At 47.1% G+C, this 20,819-nt stretch overlaps 1 protein-coding gene across 16 annotated transcripts in view; it reads left to right on the top strand.

Annotated features, from left to right (window-relative positions):
* The window catches only part of CLMN (calmin), a 114,651-nt gene that overhangs the window by 79,918 nt on the left and 13,914 nt on the right, over positions 1-20,819 (top strand). For all 16 annotated transcript variants that reach the window (XR_011533045.1, XR_011533044.1, XR_011533049.1 and 13 more), the window contains 5 exons: positions 1,625-1,708; positions 13,865-13,957; positions 15,604-15,794; positions 17,786-17,979; positions 19,136-19,218. Coding sequence is in view for 9 of the 16 variants with exons in the window: in XM_070594294.1 (XP_070450395.1) it covers positions 1,625-1,708; positions 13,865-13,957; positions 15,604-15,794; positions 17,786-17,979; positions 19,136-19,218 (645 nt within the window). In the remaining 7 variants the exon portion in view is untranslated. The remainder of the gene's footprint in view (positions 1-1,624; positions 1,709-13,864; positions 13,958-15,603; positions 15,795-17,785; positions 17,980-19,135; positions 19,219-20,819) is intronic.

Raw genomic sequence — 20,819 nt, 5'->3', positions numbered from 1 at the left:
TCTCCCCTGCACAGAGCAGCGTTTCTCAGCCTCAGCACTGTTGACATTTGGGTCGGATCGTTCTCTGTCGTGGGGCTGTCCTGGGTGTTGCAGGATATGTGATGGCATCCTTGGTCTCTACCCACTGGATGCCAGGTGTGACAACCAAAAACGTCCCTAGACATTGCCAGACGTCCCCTGAGGGGGCACGGTGATTTGGCCAAAACGCCAGCAGTGTCGATGGTGAGAAACCCTGCTCTGGAGTCGGGTGTTTGATTTGGCCTGAGTGACCCATGGTGGCCGATAGAGAGGTGCAGTGATGGAGTCCAGCTCTCCCAAGCCGCAGCTCAGCCCGGCCGGGCCTCTCCAGATCTGTGTTCAAAGTCAAGGGCCCCTACTCTGCCTCAGATCTATTGTAGCTGGAGTCTTATCACACCCTTCACCCTTCCCGTCTTTGCTGTCCCAGTAGCAAAATGGGAGATGCCCGTGAGCCGCACCCCAAGGGGCTGTGCACGGTTACGTGATGAATCCCAATGAAGGCTGCACCCGTTGCAGTAAACATAGCATTTGGTTTCTTAGCAGGTCTAGCAATGAGCCAGCAGCGTCGTTCCCAAAGGGCTTCCTGAAAAACTGTATTGAAGTCCCTCGTTCTGTGTTCCCGGCAACACAGGCTCCCACTCTGTGGCCCGAGCACTGGGCGATGCTGCCATGTCCCTGATGGGCCTCCGTTAAGAGTCTTTGATTCTGGAGCCCAGCTGAGAACAGGCCTCCTCTTCCCCACCAGCCCTGCCTGGCGGTTCCCACCTGGTGGAGCTGACGCCACGGGTTTGCTTTGTTGCGTAAACCATCCACCTGGAGGAGCCTCAGTGAGCTTCAGTTCAGGAGGAGCTGTGTGATGCTGCTCCCAGGACTGACAGCTGACGGCTGAGTCAGCTTCTCCAGCACCTGTCTCGCTTTCTGTGTGCCACACTCTGTTTCTCTCTTTCTCCCTCTCTCCATCTCTCTCTGTCTTTTTCTCTGTCTTTGTCTCTGTCTGTCTCTCTGCCTCTGTATCTCTGCCTCTATCTTTCTCCCTTTGTCTCTCTCTTTCTTTGTCTCTCTCCCTCCTCCTCTCTCATTCTGTTCCCCTCTCTCTCTCCCTCTCTCTCCCTCCCCCTCTCTCCTGCCCACCCTCTCCCCTTCTCTCCCCCACACCCAGACCTGGGATAACTGTCCACAAAGCTCTTGGCCAGAAACCAGAAACGTCTGCTGCCCAGGGAGGGACTCGGAGGATGATTTAGGGGCTGTGTGGTGACGCCCCCAGCGGACGCCCCCTGCCCTGACAGAAGCCATCAGCGCAGCAGACGTGTCACTGCAGGTCTCTGCAGGAGGGAGGGGTATCCAAAGCCAGGAACCGGGTCGGAGAGAAAAATCTGACGACTCTGTCCCTCATTTAACCCACCTGGGTCCCCCCCATTCACCAACTCGAGTGAGTTAACTCCCAGGAACCATAAATAAGGGGTGGGTTTCAGCTCTGAGCCCCTAACTTCCTCTTGAGATTCATGTGAAAAAGGTACAGAATAAGAAAAACACACCCAGCGGCACCCCTGGGCATTGAGCGCCTCTGTTGATTTCGCTGCTCATTTTGCTCTGTTTTGTGTTACAGCTGCATGAGTACAAATCCTCGTCCCATCGTATTTTTCGGTTGAACAACATAGCGAAAGCACTTAAGTTTTTGGAAGATAGCAATGTGAGTATTTGAAACACATCTTGTAGACACGGGCTTTCCTGTGACAAAAAGGATGTAATTTGAAGTGCTGGTCGCAGGAGAAGCATGTAAAGCGGACCCTGCTAAAATGGTCAAATTAAACTAAGTTTACATGTAACGGAACTCACTCAGCTAATCCAGCAGTTGGAGCGATAGTCCCTGACTCCCCCCCCCGCCCCGCCCCTCTGTGTCCATCAGGATGAAAACTCCGATGGACATCCAGTCATGGGAAGGACGGAACAGCTGACTGGCTCTCAGATCCTTAGAACTTAGTTGACATTTTCTTTTTCATTCCCTTGAATAAGGGTACAGTGAGCAAGTCAGACCGTGAAACTTTCTCTTAGAACTCAGAATGTGGGAGAAGCAAAGAGGAAAAGGGGTTAAATGAGCCAGGGGAAAATTACAAAATTCTCCCCTCTTTGATAGAACCTTCTAGACTTAAATTCGCTTTTTCTGTCTTTTGATCTCTGATTCATGTCCTTCAAAAATGAGAAGGGGTAACCCTAGAGGGGTGAAATTTCCAGAGCTCCGCTTGCATTGTTTCACCAGTTAGTCTGGGGAAAACCCCTAAGCATCAGTGTGGATGGTGAAGCTTCATCTGATTCACTCGGGGCTCTCGATGGGAAGCGGTGGAAGCTGACCTCGGCTGGGGGAAGCAGACAAGGAATTGGCTGGAAGGATGCTGAGTAGGGCACGGAATAACTTGAAGGGCCAGAGAGTCAGGGATGGAACCTGGGGATGCCAGGCCTGCGGTGCCCCCTCAACCTGCTGCCCCCGCTGCCTCTGGGAGAAGGACATCACTGCCGCCACCATGGGCCCTGGAATGAACTCCATGACACACGTTCAGATCCAGAGGCCTGGGCTGCCAAGCGTGGACCACTGCCCACACCCCAGCTGCCAAGTGGGGAGGGGAAACACCTTTGGCTTCTGAAGGGGGAGGTGGGCTGGCTCTGCCTGCCATACTGTGGGGAAAGCCCCAGACTTGGGAGGGAGTTCAGACGTGGCAGCCACAAGCCCAGCAGAGTTCATAGCAGCATCATTGACAGGAGCCAAAAGGTGGAAGCAACCCAAATGTTCACCAATGGATGAATGGGTAAACAAAATGCAGTATATCCATACAATGGAATATTATTCAACCATGAAAAAGAATGAAGTACCAGTACAGGCTACAGCATGGATGCACCTTGAAAACATGAAAGATGGCAGATATGGAGGACCGCTTATTCTATGATTCCATTCCTTTGAATTATCCAGGACAAGGAAATCTCTAGAGGCAGAAAATAGATTAGTGGTTGCTTAGGGTTGAGGGAGGATGGGGGATTATGGGGGTGATCCATAAAGAGCCTGGGTTTTTTTCTGAGGTGATGAAAACATTCTAAAATTGACTGTGGTGTTTCCGGCATCAAGAAGGTGGTGCAGGTGGACTCTGAACTCACCTCTTCCCATGGACTCAACAAATTTACAGCTACTTTTGGAACAATTACTCCTGAGAGAGAACTGACAACTGGGTAAAAAGAACACTCACAACAAGGGACAGTGCTGACTGAGGCGGAAGAGGCAGGAATTCCTTCCTGGAGAGGAAAAAGCCACGTCCAAGCCATAGCGCTTCACGGCCAGCCAGGAGCAATCTTAAGCCACATAGAGGATCAGCCCCACTTTCCAAACCTGAAACAATTGTGTGCTCCCGTGCTCAGGGCTGGCCCCACTCAGCTGCACTCCTGAGAGAGCTGACAACAGCCTTGCAAGCTGAAGACCTACAGCAATTGTCAGCCCCTGAGCCTAGCAGCCAGCCACACTGAGTGCCTACCCACTTAATAGAAAAACTGCAACAGGAATGTGCTATTAGACCTCCCAGCCAACTGCACTGGGGCTGCCCACACTCAAGAAAGTCACTGAAGGGACCATAGCAGCTGCACACCGCTGAGCATTACAACCATCCCACAAGGGGGACAGCCTAGCCTCCCTGTGCACCTGCAGCAAGAGCAACCCTACCACAACAGAAGGACACATGTAGCCCACACAGGGGACACTCCTGGAACATTTGGAACTGGTGACAAGAGGAAAGCACACTGCTGGGCTGCATAGGGCATCTCTTAGATAAGCCCATTTCTCCAAGATCAGAAGACATAGCTGATCTACCTAAAACGTAGATATAAACACAGAGAAAGAGGCAAAATGAGGAGACAAAGGAATATGTTCCAAACAAGGGACCAGGAAAAATCTACAGAAAAATAACTAAATGAAACAGAGATAAACAATCTACCTGACAAAGAGTACAAACTAATAGTTATAAGGATGCTCACTGATCTTGGGAGAAGACTGGATGAACTCAGTGAGAACTTCAACAAAGAATTGGAAAATATAAAAAAGAAACAAATTCACTAGAGGGACTCAATAGCAGAGTAGATGATACAGAAGAACAGGTCAGTGAGCTGGTTGAAAGACTAGAGGAAATCACCAAGCTGAACAGATAAAAGAAAAAAGAATTAGGGGCCAGCCCTGTGGCCAAGTGGTTAAGTTTGCATGCTCCACTTGGGCAGCCCAGGGTTTGCTAGTTCAGATCCTGGTCAGGGACCTACACACCACTCATCAGGCCATGCTGTGGCAGCATCCCACATAGAAGAACTAGAATGACCTACAACTAGGATATACAACTATGTACTGGGGCTTTGGGGAGAAAAAAAAAGGAACATTGCAACAGATGTTAGCTCAGGGCCAATCTTCCCTTACCAAAAAAATAGTAAAAAAAAAAAAAAAAAAAAGGATTAAAAGGAACAAGGACAGGGGCTGCACAGTGGTTAGGTTTGCGCACTCTGATTCCATGGCCCAGGGATCGCTGGTTCGGATCCTGGGTGTAGACCTACACACCGCTTATCAAGCCATGCAGTGGCAGGCATCTCACATATAAAGTACAGGAAGATGGGGACATGAATGTTAGCTCAGGGCCAGTCTTCCTCAGCAAAAAGAGGAGGATTGGTGGCAGATGTTACCTCAGGGCTAATCTTCCTCAAAAAAAATAAATAGCAAGGACAGTCTAAAGGACCTCTGGGACAACATCAAGCACACTAATATCCATATTGTAGGTGTTCCAGAAGGAGAAGAGAGAGACAAAGGAGCAGAGAATCTATTTGAAGAAATAATAGCTGAAAACTTTCCTAACCTAAGGAAGGAAACAGACATCCAGGTACAGGAAGCACAGAGAGCACCAAACAAGATAAACACAAGGAGGCCCACACCAAGACACATTGTAATTAAAATGTCAAGAATGAAAGGCAACAAGTTACAGACAAAGGAAACCCCATGAGGCTATCAGCTGACTTCTCAGCAGAAACCTTACAGGCTAGACGGGAGTGGCACTATATATGTAAAGAGCTGAAAGGAAAAAACCTACAGCCAAGAATACTTTACCCGACAAGGTTATCATTCAGAATGGAAGGAGAGGTAAAGAGTTTCCCAGACAAGCAAAAACTAAAGGAGTTTATCACCTAGAAATCAGCCTTACAAGAAATGCTGAAGGGACTTATTTAAGTGGAAAAGACCACAAATAGGAATAAGAAAATTATCAAAAAAAAAAAAAATTAAAACCACGAGTAAAGGCAAATATACAGTAAAGTTAGCAGATCAACCACCTATGAAGCTAATATGAAGGTCAAAAGAGAAAAGTACTAAAATTATCTATTTCCACGATCAGAGGGTAATGGATACACATACACAAAAAATAAGTTAGATATGATATCAAAAACATAAAATGTGGGGCCGGCCCCGTGGCCGAGTGATTAAATTCGCGTGCTCCGCTGCAGGTGGCCCAGTGTTTCATTGGTTCGAATCCTGGGTGAGGACATGGCACCACTCATCGAGCCACACTGAGGCAGCGTCCCACATGCCACAACTAGAAGGACCCACAACTAAGAATATACAACTATGTACCAGGGGGCTTTGGGGAGAAAAAGGAGAAAAATAAAATCTTAAAAAAAAAAACATAAAATGTGGGAGGAGAATAGTAAAAGAGTAGAGCTTTTAGCAAGAGGTCAAGCTTAAGAGACTATCGGCTTAGTATAGATTGCCATATACGTAGGTTATTATAAATGAACCTCATGGTAATCACAAACCAGAAACCTATAATAAATGTACAAAAAATTAAGAGAAAGGATCCCCAACATAATACTAAAGAAAGCCATCAAACCACAAGGAAATAGAGCAAGAGAAGAAGAAAGGAACAGAGAACTACTAAAATATCCAGAAAAAAAGTAACAAAATGGCAATATGTACATTCTTATCAATAGCTACTTTAAATGTCAATGGACTAAATGCTTCAATCAAAAGACATAGGGTGGGGGGCCAGCCCTGTGGCTGAGTGGTTGGGGTTCCACACACTCTGCTTCAGAGGCCTGGGTTCACAGGTTCAGATACCCGGTGTGGACCTGCTCCACTTGTCCACCATGCTGTGGAGGCATCCCACATACAAAATAGAAGAAGATTGGCACAGATGTTGGCTCAGGGCTAATCTTCCTCACCAAAAAAGAAAAAAAAAAAAAGACATAGGGTGGCTGATTGGATAAAAAAACATGACCCATATATATATTGCATACAGGAGACAAACTTTAGACCTAAAGGTACTCAGAAACTGAAAGTGAAGGGATGGAAAAAGATACTCCAGGCAAATGGCAATGAAAAGAAAGCTGAGGTAGTAATACTTAGATCAGACAAGATAGACTCTAAAACAAAAACTGTAACAAGAGACAAAGAAGGGCACTATGTAATAGACATAAGAGCACCTAAATATATAAAGCAACATAAAAGGAGAAATAGACAGCAACACAATAATAGTAGGGGACTTTAACATTCCATTTACACCAATGAGTAGCTCATCCAAACAGAAGATCAATAAGGAAACACTGGCCTTAAGTGACACATTAGACCAGATGGACTAAGTAGATATATACAGAACATTCCATCCAAAAACCACAGAATACACATTCTTTTCAAATGCACATGGAACATTCTCCAGGACAGATCACATATTAGGCCACAAAACAAGTCTCAATAAATTTAAGAAGATTGAAATCATACCAAGCATCTTTTCTGACCACAACGGTATGAAACTAGAAATCAACTACAGGAAGAAAATCGGAAAAGCCACAAAAATGTGGAGATTAAACAAAATGCTACTGAACAGCAATTGGGTCAATGAAGAAATCAAAGGAGAAATAAAATACCTGGAGATAAAAGAAAATGAAAACACAACATGTCACAATTTATGGCGTATAGCAAAAGTGGTTCTAAGAGGGAAGTTTATGGCAATACAGGCCTACCTCAACAAACAAGAAAAATCCCAAATAGACAATCTAATAGTGGACAGAAAGAACTGGAAGAAGAAGAACAAACAAAGCCCCAAATCAGTAGAAGGAAGGAAATAATAAAAATCACAGCAGAAATAAATGAAGTAAAGCTTAAAAGGTAGAAAAAAATCAATGAAAGCAAGAGCTGGTTCTTTGAAAATATAAACAAAATTGACAAACTTTAGCTAGACTCACTAAGAAAAAAAGGGGGAAGGCTCAAATAAATAAAATCAGAAATGGAAGAGGAGAAATTACGACGGACACCTCAGAAATACAGAAGATTATAAGAATACTGTGAAAAGCTATACGCCAACATACTGGACAATCTAGAAGAAACGGATAAATTCTTAGAATCATACAACCCTCCAAAACTGAATCAAGAAGAAATAAAGAATTTGAATAGACCAATGACCAGTAAGGAGATTGAAACAGTGATCAAAAACCTCCCCAAAAATAAAAGTCCAGGACCAGATGGCTTCCCTGGTGAATTCTACCAGTCATTCAGAGAAGGCTTAACACCTATCCTTCTCAAACTCTTCCAGAAACTTGAAGAGGAGGGGAGGCTTCCTAATTCATTTTGTGAAGCCAACTTTACCCTAACACTAAAACCAGACAAGGGCAGCACAAAAAAAAGAAAATTATAGGCCAATATCACTGATGAACATCAATGCAAAAATCCTCAACAACATACTAGCAAATTGAACACAATAGCACATTAAAAAGATCATACGTCATGATCAAGTGGGATTTATTTCAGGGACACAGGGATGGTTCAACATCCCCCAATCAATCAACGTGATACACCACATTAACAAAATGAAGAATAAAAATCACATGATCATCTCAATAGATGCAGAGAAAGCATTTGACAAGATACAGCATCCATTTATGATAAAAACTCTGAATAAAATGGGTACAGAAGGAAAATACCTCAACATAATAAAGGCCGTATATAACAAACCCACAGCTGACGTTCTCAATAGAGAAAAAGTGAAAGCTATCCCTCTAAGAACAGGAACCAGATAAGGCTACCCACTTTCACCACTCTCATTTAACATAGTATTGGAAGTCCTAGTCAGAGCAATCAGGCAAGAAAAAGAAATAAAAGGGATCCAAATTGGAAAGGAAGAAGTGAAACCATCACTATTTGCAGATGACATGATTTTATATATAGAAAACCCTAAAGAACCCACCAAAAAACTTTTAGAAATAATAAACAAATATAGTAAAGTCACAGGATACAAAATCTGCATACAAAAATCAGTTGCTACACTAACAATGAAGTGGCAGAAAGAGAAATTAAGAATACAATCCCACTTACATTGCAACAGCAAGAATAAAATACCTAGGAATAAACTTCACCAAAGAGGTGAAAGATCTGTACACTGAAAACTGTAAAATATTGTTGAAAGAAACTGAAGAAGACACAAAGAAATGGAAGGATATTCCATGCTCTTGGATTGGAAGAATTAACATAGTTAAAAGTGTCCATACTTCCTAAAGCAACCTACAGATTCAACGCAATCCCTGTCAAAGTTCCAAGGACAATTTTCACAGAAATAGAACAAAGAATCCTAACATTTATATGGAACAACAAAAGACCCTGAATAGCCAAACGAATCCTGAGAAAAAAGAACAAAGCTGAAAGTATCACACTCCCTGATTTCAAAATATACTACAAAGCTATAGTAATCAAAACAGCATGGTACTGGCGCAAAAACAGACACACAGATCAATGGGACAGAATCAAGAGTCCAGAAATAAACCCACACATCTATGGACAGCTAATTTTTGACAAGGGAGCCCAGAACATTCAGTGGAGAAAGGAGAGTCTTTTCAATAAATGGTGTTGGGGAAACTGGACACCCACATGCAAAAGATTGAAAGTAGACCATTCCCTTACACTATGCACAAAAATCAACTCAAAATGGATTAAAGACTTGAATTCAAGATCTGAAACCATAAAAATTCTAGAAGAAAACATAGTACACTCTTCAACATCGGTCTTAGCAGCATCTTTTCAAGTACAGGTCTGACCAGGCAAGGGAAACAATAGAAAAAATAAGCAGTAGGACTCTATCTAACTAAAAAGCTTCCGCACAGCAAAGCAAACCATCAACAAAACAAAAAGATAAGCTAACAATTGAGAGACGATATTGGCAAACTATATATCTGATAAGGGGTTAACACCCAAAATATATAAAGAACTCATACATCTCAACAACAAAAAAACTAACAACCCAATTAAAAAATGGGCAAGAGATCTGACCGGACATTCTCCAAAGAAGAAATACTAATGGCCAACAGGCACATGAAAAGATGTTCAACATCACTAACTATCAGGGAAATGCAAATCAAAACTACAATATGATATCACTTCGAGGCCATCAGAATGCCTGTAATTAACAAGACAGGAAGCAAGTGTTGGAGAGGACGTGGAGAGATGGGAACCTTCGTACACTGCTGGTGGGAGTGCAAACTGGTGCAGCCACTATGGAAAACGGTATGGAGATTTCTCAAAAGATTTAGGGTAGAACTACCATATAATCCAGCTATTCCACTGCTGGCTATTTATCCAAAGAACATGAAAACACAAATGTGTAAAGATATACGCACCCCTACATTTATCGCAGCACTATTCACAATAGCTAAGACTTGAAAGCAACCTAGGTGCCCATCAAGGGACGAATGGATAAAGAAGATGTATATATACACAATGGAATACTACTCAGCCATAAAAAGGGTGACATCTTGCCATTTGTGACAACATGGATGTGTTTTACATACATACATCCATGTATGTATACACGCTTAAGTGTATTATGCTAAGTGAAATAAGTCAGAGGGAGAAAGTCAAATACCATATGACCTCACTCATAAATAGAAGATAACAACAGTAACAAACAGAGAGATGGAGATTGGATTGGTGGTTACCAGGGGAAGGTGGGGAGTGAGGAAGCAGAAAGGGGTCATTAAGCACATGTGGATGGTGATAATGGTAATTAGTCTTTGGGTGGGGAACATGATGTAATCTACACAGAAGTCAAAATATAATGATATACACCTGAAATTTGTATAATGTTATAAACCAATGTTAATGCAATAACAAAAAGAAAAAACATTAAATTGACTGTGGTGACACTTGCACATATCTGTGACTATGCTAAAAACCATTGAATTGTATACTTTAAGTGGGTGAAGTGAATGGAATGTGAATTTTATCTCAGTAAAGCTATTTTTTAAAAAGTGCATCGCACTGACGCTAGAACAGCTGGCCTCTGTGCAGACTCAGTTTTGCCATCAGCCTCGGCTCTCGTGGCAGTTCAGAGCCTGGGTCCTGCTGTGGCTTGCCATCCTGGAAGATTTATGTGGATTCTCTGAGCCTCAGTTTCCACATCTGTAAAATTGAAATAGTAAAAACCGAACCTACCCAGAGCCTTGTCGAGGACTGCCTGCCCGTCCAGGTAGAGGGGCAAATCGCCTCCCACTGCCCAGGGCCAGGACTCCGTCGCCTGTGGCTCTCTGTCCTTCCCCACCGCCCCCCGCCCCCACCGACTGCGGCCTGCCCCTGGAAGGGAGTGTTAGGCGTGGCTGCTCCGAGCAGTGTCCATGCCCGAATTCCAAAGGAGCCTTGTTTGTGTGATAACACGGGGCTTGGAACAACTGTCTGGGATACTCATTGCTCCTCCTTCCAGCTTCGACTCCTAAGTAATTTCCTCCTCTGTCAGCTGCCCGTGTTGATGGGTTTGTAATGTCGGCAACGCTCTCCCACTGCATTTGTCCGAGTCACCCACGGAGCTCGTAGGTTGGCTTCCAACGGTTCGGGGCACGCTTACCAAGTGTCTCCTGTGGGCCTGGGGCTGCCCTCAGTGTTGGGGACACGCAGCTGCAGTAGAAGCACATCTGTGCCTTCAAGGAGCTTAGAGTCTGGCAGAAGAGACCCCATATGGACAGTGTGTGCTCCACCTCACACCAGGGGCTTGGAGAGGAGCAATGATCCTGCAGAGGCGACGACAAATAGCTGGCCGGGGAGCCGGGTGGGCGGTGTCCCAGGTGGGACACCATGCACAGGCGTGGCGGTGCGGAAGTGCTCACTGGAGGCCTGGCTGCCTGTAGTTCATCCCAGAATGCTCCCAAACTGTCTGCAACAGCTATCTCACGGTACATAGAACAGGAAAGCGCCCCCTCTTCATTTTTCATTTAAAAACCTGGAAATATTCCAAACGTGGCTGTGTTATGCAGCTTTGCACCCCATTTGGGTTCATTTGCCAGGCAGGTAAGACAGGTGAATGGCCCCGTGGGGAGCTGAGTGCGGGTGGGTGAGATAGAGCGAAACAAGCATTTCAGAGGCAGCCTCCACCCCATCCCCAGAATCCACAAATGCTCCTGGGCTCTTACTGGCCCCTTCCTATCCCACTGCCCAGCTCGAGGAGGGACAAGCCACAGTGGCTCTGCTGGGACAAAGAAAGTGCCCGGAACTGGGTGATTGATGCTAAACAGGTGCCAGGAGGCGCAGCGTCAGGTCCCGTCTGCCCCAGGATTCAGACGTTGTTAGACTCGGCTGGCCCGTGTCCCTCCGTCTCTCACACAACTGTGCATCCCAGAGCATAGCGTTCACTCTGAGTCAGAGACCGGCTGCTCCACGGGACCAGCTCTGTGACCTCCATCAAGTCATTCAACCTTTCTGAGCCTCGGCTTCCTCATCTATGAAATGAGTATATTATGACCATTAAATGAACTAACCCATGAAAACCTCTCAGCAGGAAGTCAGGGCTCCACAGCGGAAGGCATTATGAGATGACCCTTATCACTGCCCCACTCTCGATGGGCCAGCCAGAGGGGGAGGAGGAATATCCCATGAGCCTGTTGGTCCACTTGTCAGTGTGGTGAAAACAGCAGGGCTGGGGGAACAGGAGGAGGAGGACGTTGTCCCTGAAGCTTCTGGCTGTCACATTATTCAGCATGGAGAACCAGACGGCAGCTGGGCGCCCACGACAAGGTCTTCAGGAATATCTGCTCCTTGGGGCTTTGGACCACCTGCAATTACCACCTTCGCTCGTGCTTTATTCTCCAAATGGCCTTCGCGAGAGCTGCTGCCCCCCCGCCCACCCCTCTCCGGCCTCCCGTCCTATTCATGGCGTCCCTCCAGAGCAGCTCTGTCATTTTCTCCCTTAGGAATGTTTCCCGTGACCCTCAGCTCCGAGGGCCATGCTGGGCTCCCTCCAGATGGGAGTGAAGCCTGGGATGATCACCTTAACTAACCGCTTTGATTCCCCGGCACTGGAATGTGTTCATAAGCCACAAAAATGGAGGGGCTGTGGGAGCAGAGGTTCAGGAGACGAGCTGGCCGCGTATCCCAGGTGATTCATCACACGGGACGTGTGCCCGTGACGAATGCGCATGAAAATTGGACCTGGATTTGATCGGCTGTGCTGTTCACAGTACTGACAACTTCCTTCCTGACTCCAGCCTGCCAGAGATGATGAGCTCGTGCTGTTCTAAATTACAGTTTTGGCATCAGCCTGGAACAGACCTGAGCCGGGGAACGCAGGAGTCTCTCCATCGATTAGGAACGCCCAGGTCCTAGTGATTGGTGTTGTCAGAAACCCCTGATAAACTGATAGGATCAGAGACCTTAAAAAGCCCCCAGGGAAAGGAAGAAAAGACTGTGTGAGATGCTTTCCTCATGTTTTCTCTCCCAGCCTCCCTGGCAGAATTTCACAGCGTAGATTTGAAAGTCTCCCTTGACTTAGTTTACTTCTACTCTCTTCCTCCTAAAGAATGGGTTTTACATTTGTAAATGGTTGTGAAGAATGAAGAAGATGATGATGTGGTGGAGACGGATATGCCTGCCAAGTCTTAAATATTTACCCTCTCGCCCTTCACAGAAGTTTCCAGATCTCTGATCGATGGACTCAGATTTTGTTTGCAGAATAAAATGATGACTTAGGGCTGTGGTCCTCAGACCTGAGCCTGCATCAGAATCACCTGGGGCGCTGGTTAAAATGCAGACTGCCAGGCCCCACTCCCAGAGTTTCCGACTGAATAGGTCTCGGGGAGAATTTGCATTCTGAGAAGTTCCCAGGCAGTCAGTACTGATGCTGCAGGTCCAAGGACCGCACTTTGAGAACCAGTGCCTCAGGGATTCACCAAGAGCGTCCTCCTGGGGTCAGAAAATAGTTAAATAGGTCATCTCCTAAGGGTTTCTCAAACAGGCATATTTTAAGCAATCAGTAGGCTATTGTGGAATGATGCAGAAGCTCTGGGTGTCAGCCCCATCCCAACACACTTTCTAATTAGCAATGGATAATTATCTCGCCCATCGTGGTCCGTGATTGCTGACGTGGGTGCTCTGTGTTTGTCCAACGACGTGTTAAATCTGCAGGTTTGGTGGTGGTGGTGTAGCCTGCAGACAGACCTGGGGGCACTGACCATCCCTCCTTGGGAGAGAATGACAGACCTTACTAGCTGTGTGACCCTGGGCGTGTGACATTTGACCTCTCTGGAGTTACCTCACCTGAAATAGAGAGATAAAAGAAGTACCTACATTGTGGGGTTGTTGGGAGGACGAACTGAGTTAACACTTGTCAGGAGCTTAGAATGGTGTCTGCGCGTGGTGAGTGCAACGTGCGTGTTTCTCAAACACAGTTACACTTTTCCATGCTGGGTCCCTGAGAGGGGGCTGTGGGCAGCACCGAATGGAACAGATGAGAAAGAGAAACAGGCCCACAAGGGCATCAGAAAGTAACATTTCAACCCACTTGGACACCCCGTGAGCTCACGAATGGCTTTTCTCCAGGTCAAACTGGTTAGCATCGACGCGGCAGAAATAGCCGATGGAAACCCCTCTCTGGTTCTCGGGCTGATATGGAACATAATCCTCTTCTTCCAGGTAAGAGAACTTTCTTTCTGTAACGCGTGGTAGCGATCTCCTTTAGAATCTTTAGCGTCTGCTCAGCACCAGCAGGAGAGTGGGATCCGGGGGGGAGACAGGGAGCGGTAGTTCCTGACACATTTGGGCTTTTCTGTTTCCTGGAAAAGAAACAGAGGAATTTGGTGGCTGCAGATTTGGGTCCCTATGATTTTAAATATGGTGTGAGCTCTGTTCCCCAGAGGAGTGGCTCCATCCTCTTGGGACTTGAAGAGTGAAATATTTACTTCAAAAAATAATTTCGTTCTAAGTGTCATAAGAACTGGGGAAATACTTCCAACCCAAAATTGAATTTGGTAGAGTTACTTTCCTACAATAACTCAAGGGTTCGGCAGAGATGATTAAAGAGCTTGTAAAGAGAGTTCGGACAGTGGAAGGGGCAGCTGTGACAGGTGAGACCTTCTTTTTAATTGACCTCCCAAGAGGAGAAATGATGTGCATGGAGGGGACTTGCTGGGGCTTCTGGCTCCACGCTTGTGTTTCAGAGACAAACGAGCACAAACAAGGTTTGGAGACGAGATCCAGTTCTGTGTGAACCTTGACTTAAAAAACCACAGGCTCTCTCTCTCAGCCTCAGTTTCCACATCTGTGAAATGGGAGCAGTGGTCGTACTATGTGGTGAGCACTGAGAGATGCTGTATGGGAAAGCCCTTTGTCACCTGCACAGTGTCATGGACAGGTTTCGGTTACCGATGTTCCTTATTAAACTCCTTTAGATGCTGGAAACATCCTGAAAATGTGTAAAAAGTCAAGGCCTTGAATCCATCCCAGATCTTCATTCATTCGTTTAGCAAATGTCTGTTGAGTTTCTCCTGTGTGCCCGGCTCTGGACACACACGGCCCTGCCCTCATGACTCTCTGGGATCACAGACAAGTCAGTCTCATGTTATAGAAGTCAGGGCACAGGCCATGATCACGGTATGAGCAGAGAGTAGTAAGAGTGCTGAGTGGGGGCCACTCCCTCAGAGGGTCAAGGGGAGTAAGGAAAACATCCTGGAGGAAGGGACACCGGAGCTGGGTTTTGAAGATTGAGTAGGAGTGCCCTAGATCAGCGCTTCTCAGACTTTACTGTGCCTACAGGTTGCCTGGGGGTGCTGTGGAAATGCAGATTCTGAAGTCGTGGGTCGGGGCAGGGCCTGGGGTTCTGCATTTCTCACAGGTGCCCCATTGATAGGAGCCATGTTTTGAGTGGCCAGGACTTCAGTGGTGGAGGGCTATCCAGGCAGCAGGACCAGGCTGGGCATAGGCAGTGGGGCTTGAAACAGCAGGATGCTTCCCCAGAGTGCTGGGCTGGGAGGGGACGGGTAGGCGGAGTCAGGTCAGGAAGACCTCGTGTGCGGTGCCCTGCTGGAGCCTGAGAGACCCCAGGAAGAGGTGATCTTTCCTGTGAGGGGTCCCTGTCCCCACTGCCAGCCACCTGACACAGCCAGGCCGCCATGGGGACTGCCCTGTCCCCTGACACATGGCCATCAGGAAGGGGCTTCTCCCTACCTGGAGAACCGCTTCTGCGTGAGCTGGTCCCTCAGCCAGGGTCTGCGTGGCCTCGGGTCGGATGGGGGTGCGTGCTGGATCTGTCTCTGGGGTCTGAAAGGCTATTTTCCTTCCAGATTAAGGAGCTCACGGGCAACCTCAGCAGGAACTCTCCATCTTCCAGCCTGTCACCTGGCTCGGGGGGCACAGACTCAGATTCTTCCTTCCCGCCCACGCCCACCGCAGAGAGGAGCGCGGCGATATCGGTGAAAGACCAGAGGAAGGCCATCAGGACCCTGCTGGCGTGGGTGCAGAGGAAGACCAGGAAGTGAGCGCAGCCCGGGCCCCACCATCCCAGACTGTCATGAGGCCCCGGGAAGAGGACCCCCCTGGGGTGGGCGAAGGAGAGGGGCATTAGCCTCTGTTAAGTTGCATGCCGCTTAGGTGTCTGTGCTTTGTGTAGACTGCCCGGACAGGGGACGTGTGCCTTCTTCAGCGTCTGCACGCACAAAACTGTGTTTGAGGAATGCTTGGTTTGCAGAACGCTGATGAGAGCATTTGAATATAAATCCGAGGGGCGTTTGCCACGTTCAGTCCCAGAGTGGGGATGTCTCTTGGATCCTAATAACATGTCCGTGTTTCTTCTTAAGCTTCAGGGTATCTTTCAGAGTCTGTACCTGCTTAGAAACTAGTAACAGTAGAGGCTGTGACATACCAGAGTTAGGTCTGGCCTTTCCAAAACCGAGGCAGGTAAACTGGAGCAAAGCTCCCAGGCCAGCCGGCAAGGGCTTCCAGCAGCTTCATGTCAGGCCTTTACCGGCAGCTGGCCGACAGCCCCTGGGCCTCTGGGCCTCTGGGCCGTGGGCAGGGGTGGGTAGAAAGCTAGGCCACATGTGGCGAAAGCCACACCACCTTGGGGCCACCCCGGCTCTGCCAGCTCCAGAATGGGGAGATCCTGGTGAATCACTTACCTCTGGACGCCGCATGTGCACGATGGTAACTCACCATTCGCTGCCTTATAGGGAGCTGGGATTAAATGAAATAAACTCCGTGAAAGCGCCTCGCACAATACCAGCACTTAACAAGCTCTTAAATGTCCTATCCCTTCTCCTCAGTGGATGGGAACAAAAGATGGAAGAAAAAAAAAAGATGGAAGAGAGGCTGGATCTTTGGAGTTTTGATTGAGGAGTCGAGCATGCCAGAATTGATTAACGGGATCAACAGTTAAATGTTGTTTAAAAATAAATCAACCCAAAGAGAGCTCGTTGCCAGGAGTTAGGGTGACAGTAAAGCCGAGGAAGTGTCCCTGGGAGGATGCAGCACTTCCGTACCTCCGTTGTGGCGGTGGTTCCAGGAATCTGTGCTTGTGATAAAATGCCACGGTAACGGATGCCACCCGCCGAGAATGAAACTGGGGACATCTGAATGAGGTCTGTGTTTTCAGCCACAGTCTTGACCCAATGTCAGTGTCCTGGTCTTGATGACACGCCCTGGAGCTGTAAGGTGCTGTCATCCAGAGCCGCTGGGTGGAGGCTGCAAGGGTCTTTCTGGCCAGCTTTTGCTTCTTATGAATCTTAAGTGATTTCTAAATAAAAAGATGTTTGGATTTTTTTTTTTTTTTTAGAGCGTTGGGAGATTGGTGGGGTCTCGGGATGGATTCTAGAGGAAATAGTGCCTGGAAAGATGACTGTCTTTGTCATTCACTTTTAAACTTTTAATTTATTTATATTAATAATGATATTCGCTGCCACTCAGTGGGTGGCTTCCATGTGCCACCTACATTGCACACTAGGTTGTCCACGTGTCGTGGCCGTTCTTGTGGGTTAAACCTAATACCTCCCCCACAGCGGCCAAGAGGTCACAGCGAGATGACCCGTTTTATAAGTGAGAGATCTAGGCTCCTAGGGGACGTGACTTGCCCCAGGCTACAGCTCTGGAAGCACAGAGGGGCAGCCGTGGTGTGAATGTGGCTCCTTCTAGCTCCGCTTTGATTGCACAGTGCATCCTCATTTGCTGCATTTTGAGTATCACTGACCAAATGAGCAGTGTATAAAATTGCCCCTTCATATACCTGGGAATTGGGGAACACAGGTCCTATTTTGCCTCTCTGTGCATCATCTCTTCTGATTCTGTTGCTCCCGAAACGGAAACATGAATGGTTAGATCCAGCTCTCCCAGGGTCAGGGCCTGGGGTGTCTTTGCCTGGCAAGCTCGCAGCCCCTGGACCCACTTGGAGGCCAATGAGGCTGCTGCGAGCTGACCTCCTTATCATGAAGTGTGTTTACTAACCTGCCTCATGACCGCTGCGGCTTTCCTCAGGTATGGCGTGGCGGTGCAGGACTTTGCGGGCAGCTGGAGAAGTGGGCTGGCCTTCCTGGCTGTGATCAAGGCCATCGACCCCAGCCTGGTGGACATGAAGCAGGCCCTGGAGGACTCCATGCGGGAAAATCTGGAGAAGGCTTTCCGCATCGCGCACGACGCCCTCCACATCCCCAGGCTTCTGGAGCCCGAAGGTACCAGTGGTTCTCTCTCTTTCCGTGTAATAATTTGTATTACATGTGTAACACATGCTGTCCGTGTAGAAAATTTGGAAAACGCAGAAAAGCCTAATGAAGACATTTTTATATCCCCTATATTCCTACCACCAAGATCATTTTTCCAGTATCTTTCTATGCATCTAATTATAATTTTTTTTACATAATTGGGATCATTCAGTGTATTGTTTTGTATCATTTGTTTTACCTAAGATTATGACGTAAGTGTTTTGCATGTTGCTGTGATGTCTTCATTATACATTTTTATTGGCTCCATAATGGTCCATTTGGCAGGCATACCAACATTTCCTTCACTCTTCTCCCACTGGCGGACATTGAGGGTGTTTCAGAAATAGTCAGGTTCATGTAGAATGCTGCAGTGAACGTCTCGTTGATAAAGCTCAGTGTGCATCTCAGATTATTTCCTTCAGGATCAGGTCCCATCAGAGGAATGACAGAGCTGGGAAGTGCACAGCTTTTTGAGGCACTTGACTATCTCTGTCGAATTGCTTTGCACATGGGTAGGCTAATTTGAGGCTCCCGCTAGCAGTGAGTAAGGGTCCTGGTTCACCAGACTCGCTGATGGAGCTGGCAGCAAGCTGGCTGCTCACCGTGGAGGGACTAAGACAGCCGGGAATAGTGGACATTCTTGGGAATAAGAAGTCTTGGATTCTATATTCCAGCTCCCTCTATTCATCAGCCGGCTGTGGGACTTCAGTGAAACCATTCACCCTCTCTGGGCCCAAGTTTCCTCCAGTGTAAAATAAAGAGAAAAAACCTCAGTGATCTGTGAGATTCTTCACCATCAAGTGTCCCATGATCCTGTTTAAAAATCGCGTGTTTGGGGCGGCCTGGTGGCTCAGCAGTTAAGTGTGCACATTCCACTTCGGCAGCCCAGGATTTGCCGGTTCAGATCCCGGGTGCGGACATGGCACCACTTGGCAAGCCGTGCTGTGGTAGGCGTCCCACATATAAAGTAGGGGAAGATGGGCACGGATGTTAGCTCAGGGCCAGTCTCCCTCAGCAAAAAGAGGAGGAGTGGTAGCAGTTAGCTCAGGGCTAATCTTCCTCAAAACAAAAAAATTTTTTAAAAAAATCACGTTTGTCCTTCTAACTCCAGTGTCTCTCTTAACAGACATCATGGTTGACACACCGGACGAGCAGTCTATCGTGACTTACGTGGCACAGTTTCTAGAACATTTTCCGGAGTTGGAAGCCGTATGTTTGTTTTCCTTACCTCTAATTCAGAAACTGTACGTTTGCCTCAGCGGGCCGTCACACGAAGCTGGGGCTCAGGCTGTGCCGCTCCGTGTGACGAGCGGTGATAGTCCAAACCTCATCTCAAGTCCTGAGTGTTACTTTGCCACCTTTTAACTTCAGAACCATATACAACGTGTATTATGTTTTTTCAAAAAGCAGGATGAGAAGTTAGACAGCCTCACCTCTTACAAACCTTCCCACACCAAACTTCATTAAGATCATAAGAGATGCTTGCTCACCATGTGGATCGGCGACTTGATCTTTTACGAGTCGGATGAGCCTGTTAGCGGTCTACCAGATTCTGTCAGAGTGTGAAAAATGATAGAAGACACTGAGTGTTCGAAAGCATGCCTTGTTATTGTCAGAATCCCAGATTACAGTTGGCGACAGATTTTATTTTTGGAGCAGAATCAGGCCTTTTAGAAGTTCTCACAGCTCCATTGAACCTGCACCCAACCCATACGCGGCCCTGAGGTGGTGATAATGACAGCCACCCCAGCCTCTGTGGAAGTCAGTGGCAGCTGACTGCACACCTCCTGCTGGCTCAGGCGGACTGAGCGTGACCTCAGCGGATGAGCTCCCTCACGGGGGAGCTTGGTTCTGCTAGAGCAAACAGTTAACAAGTCAGCAAACACATTATTGTCCCAGGTAGTTGTCAGTACTAGACAGAAGAAATAGGCATAAAGAGCTAATGCTCATGGGGGAACGGGGCTGCTCTTCAGCTGGAGGCTGCTCAGGTCCCTGTCCTGTGTGTCTCCGGGTGACTGCCCTTCCTGCAGTCCCACACGGCTCAGTGTCATCATCTTCACTTTATAGATTAGAATATGGGCGCTTGAAGAGGCTTAAAGGCCGCTCCAGGGTCACAGCTACCAAGGACGGAGCTGGGATTTGACCCCAGGTCTCTGTGGTTCCAGGGTTCAGGCTCTTAGATCCTCACAACATAAGGCTGAGACTGAGACCCCGTTTTGTACCACTCAGAAGAGCCAGACTGGGTCTTCCCGTGTGGTGGCTTTCATTCCAGTCTCTGCCTGTGTATGTGATTCCCTTGTGTGCCTGCACCACAGATCGCTTCCCAGGGTGCTTTAGAAGCTGGAATTCCATGGGCTGGAATGTCAGTTCTGCCACTTGAAGCTGTGTGACCTTGAACTGCTTACTTAACCTTTCTGATAGGTGTCTATAAGCTGTCATCTGTAAAATGGAAATATTACCCACATAACTTTTTTTTGGATTATTCCATTATTTTTTGGTTTCCATTTAATCTTCTCTGTTGGCTTTTTAGCCTCATCTCCTTGTTTAATCTTTTTAGTAGTTGTTCTAGAGATTATAATGCTCATCTTGGACATGCCTCAATCTACCTTGAGTTACCATTATACCACTTCAAGTAAAATGCATGTTTTATATATTTTTATATATGCGACAATTCAAGTCCACTCACTTCCTCCCCATTCCTTTGTGCTGTTATTGTCATTTGCTTTATTTCTGCATGTTTTAGTCCCTGATGCTTTGTTATTATTTTCACTTTAAAGAGAAGACATTTTGAGAAAACTTTTTTAAATAGA

Source organism: Equus przewalskii, chromosome 25 (assembly GCF_037783145.1).
Source record: "Equus przewalskii isolate Varuska chromosome 25, EquPr2, whole genome shotgun sequence".
In the NCBI taxonomy this organism is placed as follows: domain Eukaryota; kingdom Metazoa; phylum Chordata; class Mammalia; order Perissodactyla; family Equidae; genus Equus; species Equus przewalskii.
The sequence above is the reverse complement of the archived record's forward strand: the minus strand, read 5'-3'. Positions and strand labels throughout refer to the sequence as shown.